The sequence below is a fragment of the Ictalurus furcatus genome, chromosome 6, assembly GCF_023375685.1.
Source record: "Ictalurus furcatus strain D&B chromosome 6, Billie_1.0, whole genome shotgun sequence".
In the NCBI taxonomy this organism is placed as follows: Eukaryota; Metazoa; Chordata; class Actinopteri; order Siluriformes; family Ictaluridae; genus Ictalurus; species Ictalurus furcatus.
In genome coordinates, this window is record NC_071260.1 from 21,568,964 (window position 1) to 21,581,753 (window position 12,790).

Consider the following 12,790-nt stretch of genomic DNA (forward strand, 5'->3'; position numbering starts at 1 on the left):
GCAACATCAGGGCCTACTATCCTCTTGCAAAGCATCCACCCCACTCATTCAGTCACTCCCTCAGTCACACACTCTCTCAGTCAGTCAATCACTCACACAGTCACTCACTCACTCACACAGTCACTCACTCAGTCACATAGTCACTCACTCAGACACACACTCACTCAGTCAGTCAGTCACTCAGTCACAGTCACTCACTCACACAGTCACAGTCAGTCACACAGTCAGTCACTCACACAGTCACAGTCAGTCACACAGTCAGTCACTCACACAGTCAGTCAGTCACTCACAGTCACTTACTCAGTCACACAGTCAGTCAGTCACTCACTCACAGACACTCACTCAGTCTCACAGTCACTCACTCAGTCTCACAGTCACTCACTCTCACTCAGTCAGTCACACAGTCACTCACACAGTCAGTCAGTCACACAGTCAGTCAGTCAGTCTCACAGTCAGTCACTGTCACTCACTCAGTCAGTCAGTCACAGTCACTCACTTAGTCTCACAGTCATTCACTCTCACACAAAGTCAGTCACTCACTCACAGTCACTCACTCACAGTCATTCACTCTCTCACACAGTCAGTCAGTCAGTGTCACTCACTCACACAGGCACTCACTCAGTCACATAGTGTCAGTCAGTCAGTCAGTCAGTCACTCACTCAGCCTTTATTAATGAAGATACATCAGAAAATATTAGCTAAATATTATTAATGTAGCAAACATTTTAGCTTGCTTTCAAGCAGCTAATAATACTATTAACATTACTATTATACTATGTCTGCCTCTCATTCTTCCAAAGTTTTTTTCTCTAAACATAGTATAAGAGGTCATTACTCCAAAATAATTTACAGCAGAATGTTTAGATATGTACAGAGTGAAATCAAGTTCAATCCTGGCATTACTTTCCAGACTTTCACTGTGGAAGCCGCTGCCATTTTTACTGGTCATTTTTGTTTAAAATCATGCTATTATGTTAGAACTGACTTCTACTTGGGTAGTAAGAAGTGAAAAAAAGACTTGAACAGGTTTTACAAGTTGAAATATAGTTATTGGAACAATTCTGACATGATGGGAACACACTTTATGCTTTCATGTCGATTTAGATTTTTAACATTTTCTGTTTTTTTTTTTTCAGTTACTATGACAATTGATACCAGGTTCCCAGCTTTGGTCTGAGAGTTCACCCCTGTCCTGAACATTTCCGTTTCCCTGTTTGAACTAATGAGCCAATTAACAGCCCCTTCCTGAGTTGAAGTGGGTCACATGGGCTGAAATGGTCACATGACCATTCATGCACACTGGGCATGCGTATACAAGTGTAAACAGGAAGTTGGTTGCTAGTCACCGGCAGGCACAACAAACCGGCGTTCCACGTAGGGCTTGCACTGCTCGAAATGAGATTTGTTGCCGATCATAGCTCGCCTTTTGCACATGTAGACAGCTGCAGTATTATAAAATACAGAATTTAACTGCACAATGGCTGCTAAGAATGAAAACAAAGCCAGCAAAGCTTATGGTTCAGTCTCCATGTTGTTGTGTATAAGATCAAGGTAGCATAATGGTCATACTGTAGGGGCTCGAGGAACCAGGCAAGGATATGCAATGATGCAGAAGACCCAATCAGGGAGCGAATGTGGCAAAGCCACGCCTTCATTTTCAAAAGTCTTCATTTTGGTCTGTTTACGCTGAAACGTGAGCCCGGAGTTTTCAAACTAAAATGGGGTCTTCGGTGTTTCCAAAAGCTGGAGTAGACGACAGGCGTAAGTGTAGCAAAAGTTATGCGTTTTAAAACGAAAATGCACTAGTTTAAACAGGGCCTAAAATACACAGGACAGGGTGTATTCCAGGAGGTTGGGAACCTGTGACTTAAAGGGATTAACCCTTTTTATAATCATTATTATTATAGAGTTTTTATTTCAGGACTACAAATTTGTAATGTTTGCTACAACACTTGCAACTTTTTTAGCACCAGAATGGGTGGGGGACAGACAACAGAGTGAGAGAACAAGAAAAACAGACAGAAAAAAAAAGCCTAAAGGAACAATCAGTTTAAACCCAACTTCTTTCATTTTCAGATTTAGACCGTGCCAGCAGCAACAATCATTCAAATAGAAAACCCCCTGTGGCCTACATTTCTCCTAAAACCCACCACAGGCCCACTTCTCAGCATGCACATCCCACTAACCCACTCAATGACCACATCCACAGTGTTCTCCAACTAACACGCACACACACACGCACCAGCAGCCTGAAATCTACAGAAGAGCAAACACTTCCAGCACTGAGTGACAGAGCTCTGTTTCTGTGCTTGCCTTAAGGCGGTGTTGAAAATTCTTACAGAGAGGCTGAGGATCACCTGTCGCTCTGACCACACTGTATCTTTTCTCTAAGATCACGTTTCTTGGCAAAGTGAAACACACAGACAGATACTGGGGGAGAAAGAGTTACAGGAAAGATAAATGGGTGCAGTCAAGGCTGTCGTCCCATCGCTGAGAGTTCCTATGCAGCTGTTTGACCTTCACATGTGCGCGCGCACACACACACACACACACACACACACACACACACACACACTCCATGTCACAATCATACACTAGAGTTATGACATCAATATGCTGCAATCCTCTTGTACTGTCTAATGTGTATGTGTAGAAGGATTTCCTGAAGAATGCCACGCAGCCTGAAGCACAGATACGGGAAAGACATTAGCGCTGATATTACTGAGCGAACTCACAGAAAGAGCCAGGCGATGCACTCTCTCTGCGTGCTAAGAGCTGCAAGTTGTAGAGAGTGAGTTCTTGGGTTCTTGTAGTCAGTTCTGTTTTGTATTCCTGTCTCAACCTCCATTCAGGGAAAAGAAATATACATCAAAATACTTCGATAGTCACTTGGCTACTTTATCCCGTACTTTAGCAGAATGCGATACGTGTGTTGTTAATGCTAGGTTAACTTTAATGCAGAATCACACTGCTGGTCTCCAATAAATCATTTAGCGTTCAATCAATTATACTGTATAGTTTTATTTCGAGTTGAAAAATTCTTTTAAACATCCAGTAACAGCAATCACATTGTTTTTTTTGTTTTTTTTGCACCATGCTGGGTAGCAATAAGTCAGTCAACAATCTTCTACATCTCCATTTCATCCCTGATGAGATGGTCAGGCATTTGGAAGTTGCTGTACTGTACTCATGAACTGTTCGGAAACAGAAAGTGCCTTTGATATGCAGGTCATTTCAAGCTTTAGAAATCTCCCGGCCCAAAATCTGCTAGAATCACACCAACATGTTGTCAACAAACATTAAAAATATATTTTCAAACACATATGTCAGAAATACTGATGGTCGGCCCTGCCTCCATTAACCTGTGTGTGTGTCTGCATAGAAGCATAATTTAGTTTAAAATACTTTGAAATCAAATATAAACTATTTCACATATAAAAACTGTGAATATAAGAATCACACACACACACCCCAAACCATTTCTAATACTCTCCTGGTATAGCCCTCTCTCACCGCCTGCATGATGTTTGGAGAAATCATTACAATCAGCAAACATCTGTTAAATATTACACTGAGGCTCTTTTATAATGAGAAGTATTCATCCATCCATCTATCCATTTTCCATACCGCTTATCCTACACAGGGTGGCGGGGAGTCTGGAGCCCGTCCCAGGGAACTCGGGGCACAAGGCAGGGTGAGTATTACCCATACACTTTAAATAGTGAGCTAGTTGAAGGGTGTGACCTCGGGTCTGTTGGGTCACTGTCCCTTACACAGCGTGCCACTCCTCTCCTTGTTTGTATAGCTGTCTGAAGCAGACCTCCCACTCAGACGCTAGCACTACAGTCTGCAACCTGAGCTCCACACACACGCACGCATACACACACACACACGCACACTCATGCACTAAATCTGCCACTGCCACATATGTGGCACTGCTTCCACCATTTTCCACTCAACACTTAACACAATGCCAACATTAACGCTTCTGCTCTGTTAAAGTTACAAATGGATTTTCTGTCTCGGGTGATTGTTTATGAGGAGACATTTATTTATCGTTTTTGTAGGAGTCTCCAGTGTCAGTGCTTTTTAACGGTGAAGTCTACGGCCATGGGAAAGTCTTCAGGAAGAAGGGCTGTGCTCTTTGCAGTTTCTTGTTAACGTGACTAGCTGCATTTTGTCTAATTTTGTCTTATTCACATACATGTAGAGGAAAAAAAAGATGCTGGTGAGGGAACGACCGTTTACAGCTACTATAATTTAAGCGATAATAGTAACTTGTTTTGTGGATTATGCACAACATTAAATGGATAAAAAAAACGTACAACGTGTTCTTTAATAAACAAAAATTGTACTTGCTGGCAAATTGCTGTGGTAGAAGTAGAATAAAATGTGCTGTTATTGGAAAATTATCAACTTTAGGGTGGTAACACATCAAACCACTACAACGCTGATTATTCTCCACTGTGGAAAATAATCGTATGGAAATAAGAGATGGAGGAAATGTGACATACATGAAAAGAATCGTTTTATTGAATTTTTCCATGTTGACATTTGTACCCTACATTTCATAACCGCAAGAGCGCATTACCACTTTTTAAATCAGCTAATATAAGTATGAATTTTTTTTCATACGAGTAGTAGAGTAGCACTGATGAGCACTACATCATTGTATACTGTACGTATTCTACAATATTTACCGTACATACTTTAATCCATCGTGAATTTTTTTTGTTGGACACTTGTAAAAGTGCAGTTTACTCAAGGCTACTGGTTGCTTATGAGTCGGCTGATCAGTCTGTGTTTTTATGCTTGTGAATCGCATGTTAACGACTGCTCAGTCTTCACACCGATTTCTATCAAATCCAAGAATTGCTTACATCCCAGTTGAATATCCTGGTAACCCAATAACACCAAGTTGAAAAGTAACACAATGAGAAAAGCCTCTTTTTGGGTAACTAGAGAGGTGTGTGTGTGAGTTCAGGGTGTGTCTAAGGAATTTGCACCCTATTATGTCAAGCTACACCTTCTCCCTTCACCCAGCCCTCCAGCTGTACCCTTGTGAACTATTTATCCCCCTGTATTAGTTTCAACAGCAAGAACAATAAGCATTTACTTCTCTGTGTATACTCAAAGACGCCACCGCAGCCGTCCTTTTAAAAGATTTGCTGTTGGAAACTATAAATGACTACACAGTTAAACTGCACCATCAGATTAAAAGATGGGTTGCCAGGTAGTCTCACCTGAAAATCCTCCAAAGGGAACTGCAGCATGTCTCGGAGCACATCGCTAAGGATCTGAGTCTTCCTCTGGACCAGGACACTCTCGTAGTCCAACGGCTCAATCAAACGTGGCTTTAGCTGCAAACACAAACACACACACACACACACACACACACACACACACACACACACACACACACACACATCGTCACATTCATTATTTGCAATGTGATAAATTCAGTGTGGCACAGATAATCTGAAAGGAAGCACTGCTTAATAGGAAAAGTAATCCAAGAATGCAGGCCAAGGTTTCATGATATCATCAAACAACTGGGCTCACTTGCATTTCACATCTGATAAAATACATACAGTACACTTTCTGAGAACTTGAGGTATTTTTCAAATCTCTGCTTAAGATACATCATTTAAGCGAGCTCGGATTCATTGAGAGTGGAGACAGAGCGATAGTGAATAATAATAGGAAGGATATGGAAATATCAGAAACAATAAAAAATTGAGAGAAAAGGTTTTAAAAAAAACAAACAAACAAAAAAACAAAAACAAGAAAATATACACCAGATGGAAGAGAAAAGGGTGGGGGAGGAGTGTATGTTAACCGATCTGGTCTTTTTTGGGTGTGACAGAAATGTTGGTGTATGCGTGTAGGAGTTTTCATAGAAGAGAGAACACATCCCAATACACATAGGGCTTCAAGGAACGTTCACCGTCTCATCCTTAGCCTTTAGCAGAAACCGAACTTACAATTCAGGTGAATTTATTTCTTTTGTTGCCCATTCGTAGCCAGGTTAGCTCATTTTAGTGTCAGAGTATACAGTATCATTAACTGGTCAGCTACAATCTAACTGGCTAGCCACACCTCTGTTTTTAAAACACATCTGTACACCATTTTTATCAGTCTGATGGGGAAACAGGCTTTGAAGCACTGTAGCAATGAAGCTCACACAATTATGTGGGAGTTTATGCCATCCTAACCTCAGCTGCACTAGAAGCTTAATCCACAAGATTACAGTCCTCCACACTGTTTGTATGTTGGTGCAAGCAGGTCTGATTTTGTTAGAGCTCCGTTTTCACCTTTACCTCCCCCATAGGATCCCCCCCCCCCCCCCACACACACACACACAAACCCATTCAGTCTCAAATGGCCTTTTCCTGTCAAAACAATTGGTTCTTTGTCACATTGAATGACAAAAACTACAGATTGTCTAACGTTTCCGAAACCTGTAACGTATAGCTTTCTACCACATTTTTGACACACAGGTAGGGTTTGGACTAACAAGACACACTCTGGAGTTTTATGGAGCAGCCCTAGATCTTTAAAGGAGAACACTAACTCTTCAAGTCTCTCTGGGATCGGTATCTGGAACAAAAAAGTTCAACAATAATGGAAATGAAAACGTCTCAAATGCTTGTCTTTCCTTCTTCCACTTCTCTTTAGCATTGAACAATGAAGGTGCAAGTTGGACAGAACAAAGTGAGAAAGAATCTAACTAATCTCCAAAAGATGACTGAGCAGGACAGGTATGAGTCTCAGATGAGGGCTGATAATAATATGCTTCAATAAGATCGGTATGCTAGAAGTGTGTGTGTGTGTGTGGGTGGGTGCGCATGTGAGGAAGCAAGTATGACTTCAGCGTTCTCTGGTCAGTGAGATCGCAGGTTGCTCCACATCTGGTCCTGATATTAGCTAGGTGATGTCAGAGGGATCACCATGGTGATGGAATAGTTTTACTAAGCATTGTTATCTGACCCACTATAGGATTGGAAGCACAGACGCACGCCACACTTCTGACATCAGAACTGAACCGCCATCTCTGATAGAGGAACATACAGGTGTAAATGAAACATACACGTCCACGCATTTTTCCATTTCTGCTTCACTTCATTCCTAAGTACAACTTTAAATCACTGACATGCGTGCATACACGTATATACTGTACCGCTACACTGGAGCACAAAGACACACACACACACCCACCCCCAGGTGAGTCAGTCATGAAGGGCTCGCTGATAACAGGGCAGGCATGGTATGTTCCTCACAGCTGATAGCATCACACAGCAGAGAATACAGCTCAGACACACAACTATCTGTGCATGAGTGTGCATTTTAGGTTAATCATAAGCTCACAGAAGCAGTATAGACATAACAGTAATGACAATCATATGACAAGACAGGTGACAAATCAGTAAGTCATTAAACAGAGTAGGAGATCGCGTCATGTACTACAAACCAGTATCAGATCACAAGCACTTCATATCCGATTCTTACTGTTACTTCAGATGTTTTAACATCAAGTTTGATTTTTGTTGACATCTGGCTCTGGTCTTCTTTCATGTTTATTCAAGAAAATATAGTATACTACAGTTTCTTGATGGCAGCTTTGGCTCAGGTGGTAGAGCGGGTTGTCCACTAATCGTAGGGTTGGCGGTTCGATTCCCGGCCCACGTGACTCCACATGCAGAAGTGTCCTTGGGCAAGACACTGAACCCCAAGTCACTCCCGATGGCAAGTTAGCGCCTTGCATGGCAGCTCTGCTACAACTGGTGTGTGTGTGTGTGTGCGTGAATGGGTGAATCAGACACAGTGTAAAGCGCTTTGGAACCGCTAAGGTTAAAAAAGCACTGTATAAGTGCAGAAGATTTACCATTTATTATAGCATGGTCTGTCAGAATACCTGACTTTGATTGGCTGGAAGGTGTGTGTTAAAACCGTATATCCCACAGGTATTTCCAGTCAGTTTAATCACCGTTCTAAATTAATGCACTGCCTATTAACGATTGTAACCATAGTAATATACAGTTAAACTCAAAGCTTCATTATTAGTAGAGACGTGGCACAGACACAGGTAATCCACACACGTACAATCTCTCTCTTCCTCTCATAAATACTTACTATAATCCATCCAAATAAATGTAATCTTATCACATACTTTATCATACATGTGTATGATTTACAGCGGGCGGAATTCTAGATCTAACGATCCGTAAATAAAATAACAAAAGGAACCGTTATTTTTATTGTTTCAGTCAAATTTTGCTCTGCAAACAATGACAGCTTTAACTTGCCAGTGCTGGCACATGACCATGGTATAAGCGGGATAATCCATGGCTAGGTGTGCATTTTTTTACTACATTTTAATGCACCAGATGCAAAGTGAATTATCCCTTACATATAGACTAGAGAATCCTATAGTAGAATAAATATAGAATACTATAGTATTAACTACCACTTAATCCTGTGCCACTGTACATGTGCTCTAGAAATAAATAGGAGAGAAGTGTTGTTTATTTTTCAGCATTTACGACATATGTGCTGTGTATCATGCATCATTCTTGAGCTTGTAAATCAGACAGCTCTAACAGCGACAGCTTTCGCGTTCCCTTTAAATGTATTAAGAGTCAAAAACAAAACTAGCTTTACCATGATTATACAAGCTCTTAGTCCCGTTCACATCGTTTCGGTGGGGACCATCATGAAACCGTATTCTCACTAGTAACAAACTGAACCAGCATTCAACGTGGATAAGGAGCCGTTTCCAATTGTTTGGTGTACACCTGAGTAAGGGTGGAGTGTTCACATCTGTCCAAACTAACCAAAGTTCCACACCAAAGAAGGTAGGTCTGAAAGCGCCCTTAAACGTACACATAATGAATACAAGTTTGCTCCACATAAAGGCCGGTTATGAAACTAACAAGAAACACAAATAACAACATGGTAATTTTAACCTCGGGATTATTATAACCATTATAATTAAATCCTTATTTCCTGAACGAGTTCCGTCCAAACTGAAAAAGCACGAATGCCTGCCAGGGCACAGAGTCACATAGGGGTGAAGAATTCGCCTGACCTTTGTGCACACAGGAAGTTCAGCCCTTTATTTAGGCTCAAAGGCATCAAAACAACCACTAAGGTTTGGACAGTTGTGTTCACAATGACATGAAATGCAGTTATTGTGGTTGCGCTCTCATTTAGTCAGAACTGTGGAATGTGTTCAGATTGCAGTGTGGTAGTGTGCACTGGGTGTGCGCGCATGTGTGTGTGCTTAACTCCCACTGTTGTTTAAGGTTTTGATGATGCTTCCCATATGTTTGGATCCGGGTCTCACCCACACCACTGACAAAATGCTTCACACACTAAAGCCCACAGGAGAAATGATAGCTGTGTTACTCTGCTGATACAAACATACACACACACTTTCCTCCTGATCACTCAGCCAGAGCACCTGCTTCTGCTTCTTAAAGAGCACCTATTATAGTTTTGAAACGTGCCTAATTTTCTTTTTAAAAGGGCTCATAAAATAGATTTACATGCATCCAAGGTCAAAAAACCCTTTAATGTGCTCATAATTTAAATTGCAGCATCACCTTTTATTCCCCAGTGTCACAAACGACTCGTTCAATGATCTGTTCTAAAGGATTCAGTCCAAATTCCTCCTTTCAGAGAGCATACTCTGCTCTGATTGGTCAGATGTCCCAGTCTGTTCTGATTGGTTTACCACAGTCAGTGTGTGTCAAAAAGGAAACGCCCACTACCATAACGAGTTTCAGCTCCGTCTGTTCACGAGCAGCCGATGAAGACCAGAGGCGGGGCTTTTTGTTACAAACCTACGTAGGTTAGTACAGGAAGTAAAGTCTGGAATTACTAATGACTCGTTTCAGCTGTTCAGAATCGGAGTCAATAACTCTGTTTTTCGTGTGCTTTGATTTTTGAAACTTTGAAGATGTTTTTACATTCACAAACAGCTGTATAACATACTACATACTGGAAGGTAATATTTGGAAAACCGTAATAGGTGCACTTTAAAGGTTCTGTTTGTAATTGTTAAAGTGACCAATAAAAATATCAAAGATGGAATAACTGATTTGTCTCATATATTAAGCATAAGTTAAATATAAGTTTTGCTTATATTTTTTGGCCAAGAAATGATCTCTGCAACAGAACTGCCCAGATCTTTTCCTTCAAAATCAACTAATTAAAAATACACAGTTTTGGGTGGTTTTCACATTTCCCGTGATTGTTCCCGGCGTCTGGTTTCAGACTCGCTCGATTCTATCGAACCCCGATGCGTTTGCGTTCATCACAAACACGCATGGAGAACACAGCGCAACTCACCATATTTTTTATTGTTTAAAAAAATTATTTTGGTACTGTTATGTGCAGCAGATATTATGAGCAGCAGTGGACTTCTTCTGTGTCCCACAACTTTTCCTTGCCACTCATGGTACACGTGTGTTGTGGAAACGAATCATGTCGTCATCGGCTAAAACACACGTGCGGGCTACTTGACTTCCTGAATAAGCGCGGACCCGAGTACGAGTTGCGTTCACATTCACGGGAATCGCGGCACAGTTCCAGTGCAACCTAAACTCGGACCCCCTCCTACAGGTAGTCTCGGGATCGGTACCGTGGCGCGCTTCCCGTCCGCATGACAGCTTTCACATTAGCAGTTTTTCATGCAAACCGTGCTGTGTTTCAGACTAACCTGCCAGTGTGAAAGCCTCCTTAATAAAACGCCCAGGATTGGTTCGGCGGAAAGGGGAGAATTGTCCGTGCATTCATTGCAATTCCAGTTAACTTTGCAATTCTCTAAAAATGATCAACCACTGCTGTCTATGATCAATGATATTCATTTCCCAAGATTCCCAAAAGGTTTCCTTCCATTCGCAGAGTGTGTGTAGTACAGGGTGTTGAGTGGATAAGTGTTGGGAAGCCCCAACTAATGCTCCTGTTACAACCCGTAACAGCTGGTGCGGTTAGGAGAGCAGATGTTTATTTATGGGGCAACACTTGTAACATTACAGCTTTGCACACGGAAACACACGAGCCTTATGCATCAGTGCAGAAGGCTGAAATTGTCGTTCTAGTCTACAACTTTGGGTCAAAACAATGTAGTTTGCTGCTCCGTTGTAAGGGAGTGACAAAGATACAGGTCACCTTTCTTCCTTTTTTTTTTTTTAATTTTTTTTTTTTTTTTTTACACACTGTAGTTGTATTCTATAATTAACACTAACTACACAACTTCCAAATCAACCACCTTCTTTCATTAATAATCTCCTATCTACTCCTATATTTCATTTATAATACTCCATTTTACACCTCTTCAATCTGCTTCTATCACCTGCCTTATTTCTTATATGCACAGTTTCACACTCACTCTCTCTCACACACACGGAAAATTTCTCATCAGAACACCGACATAACTGTACATGATCTAGGAACTGATTCATGACACATTCATGATGTTCAGTGAGAATTCCACCTCCATCCATATAAACCTCTTCCCTCAAAATATTTGTCAATATAAGTCATGTAGTCAAAATTCTGATTTTTACAATTTCAACACACAACTATTTCCACAACATCAAACTGGTGCACTTGTTGCAGTGTGTGTGTGCGCGCGCGTGTGCGTGTTTTACCGCTGTCTGTGCTGAGTTGCTGCTCTGCTCTGGCTCGATAACAGGCTGAGCTTTAAACTGCCGTGGAGATTCAATCACCATCTTCGGCCCTTTAGCTGCCCTGCCCTGCATGCTTTCAGCCTCTCTCGCTCTCTTTCCCGTCCCAAAAAAAAAAAAAAATTCCAATCTTTTCAGTTACAATCCAGCAGAAGCACTGGATGTGGGTCTCTCCAGTGTAGAATGATGGCTGGATGGAGAAGCCAGCATGTCCAGTAAAGTTCAGCCTTCAGCAGTGAAACTTATCAGAGCTCTAAAGTTCTACTCCTTTCTCTCCCAAACGCGCTCACACACACAAACACACACCAAAGTTATTCTCTCACTCACTCTAGGCACTGACAGGAGACTCCTCCTACACTCAGCTGTGTTACCCTACACACACACACACACACACACACTCCTCCCCCAAGAGTGAGCTGAGCCTATGGAATTTACCTGCACACTAATGACTCGTCCCACCACATACATTTTTTTTGTATGCACACAGACTGCTGTGTAGGACAAGCGAGTGTGTCTCTCTGTACAGGTGTAAGAAAAAGGTTTGTGCACCCTTGATTTTCTTGAATATTAAGTTGACCTTCTGCTTTAAAATCTAACAGGCTCTTCAGAAGTCTTAATATGTCAATATAGTCTTATTTAACCATACAGCTAAAGTAAAAAAAAAAAAAAAAAATTAATTGGTTAACTTTTCACAGACGGCTCATGCCAATTAGAATATTTTGTGCATCATAGCATTTCTGTAGAACACTGAATCAATGGCGTTACATGTGATTCACAAAATAAAAATGCAGACCTATCTTAGGTGGGTAATACAACCCCAATTCCAAAAAAAGTTGGGACGCTGTATAAAATGTAAATAAAAACAGAATGCAACGATTTGCGAATCTCATAAACTCATATGCTATTTACAATAGAACATAGAAAACATATCAAATGTTTAAACTGAGGAAATGTACCATTTTAAGGAAAAAATAACGTCATTTTGAATTTTATGGCCGCAACGCTTCTCAGAAAAGTCGGGATGGCGGCAACAAAAGGCTGGAAATGTAAGTGTTTATGTATCATCTACAGTCAACACTGCAGCATGAAGTGAAGGA

General features: G+C 41.2%; 1 protein-coding gene and 1 long non-coding RNA gene across 8 annotated transcripts in view; one reads left to right on the forward strand and one right to left on the reverse strand.

The window, feature by feature from the left end:
• Positions 1–12,790, reverse strand: part of zmp:0000001200 (dedicator of cytokinesis protein 9) — a 96,730-nt gene that overhangs the window by 40,975 nt on the left and 42,965 nt on the right. For all 7 annotated transcript variants that reach the window (XM_053627094.1, XM_053627093.1, XM_053627096.1 and 4 more), the window contains exon 2: positions 5,244–5,360. In XM_053627094.1, the coding sequence (XP_053483069.1) occupies positions 5,244–5,360 (117 nt within the window). The remainder of the gene's footprint in view (positions 1–5,243; positions 5,361–12,790) is intronic.
• On the forward strand, positions 970–3,173 carry LOC128608916 (uncharacterized). The gene is made up of 3 exons (XR_008386138.1): positions 970–1,761; positions 2,077–2,525; positions 2,654–3,173. It is a non-coding gene; the product is annotated as an uncharacterized LOC128608916 (long non-coding RNA).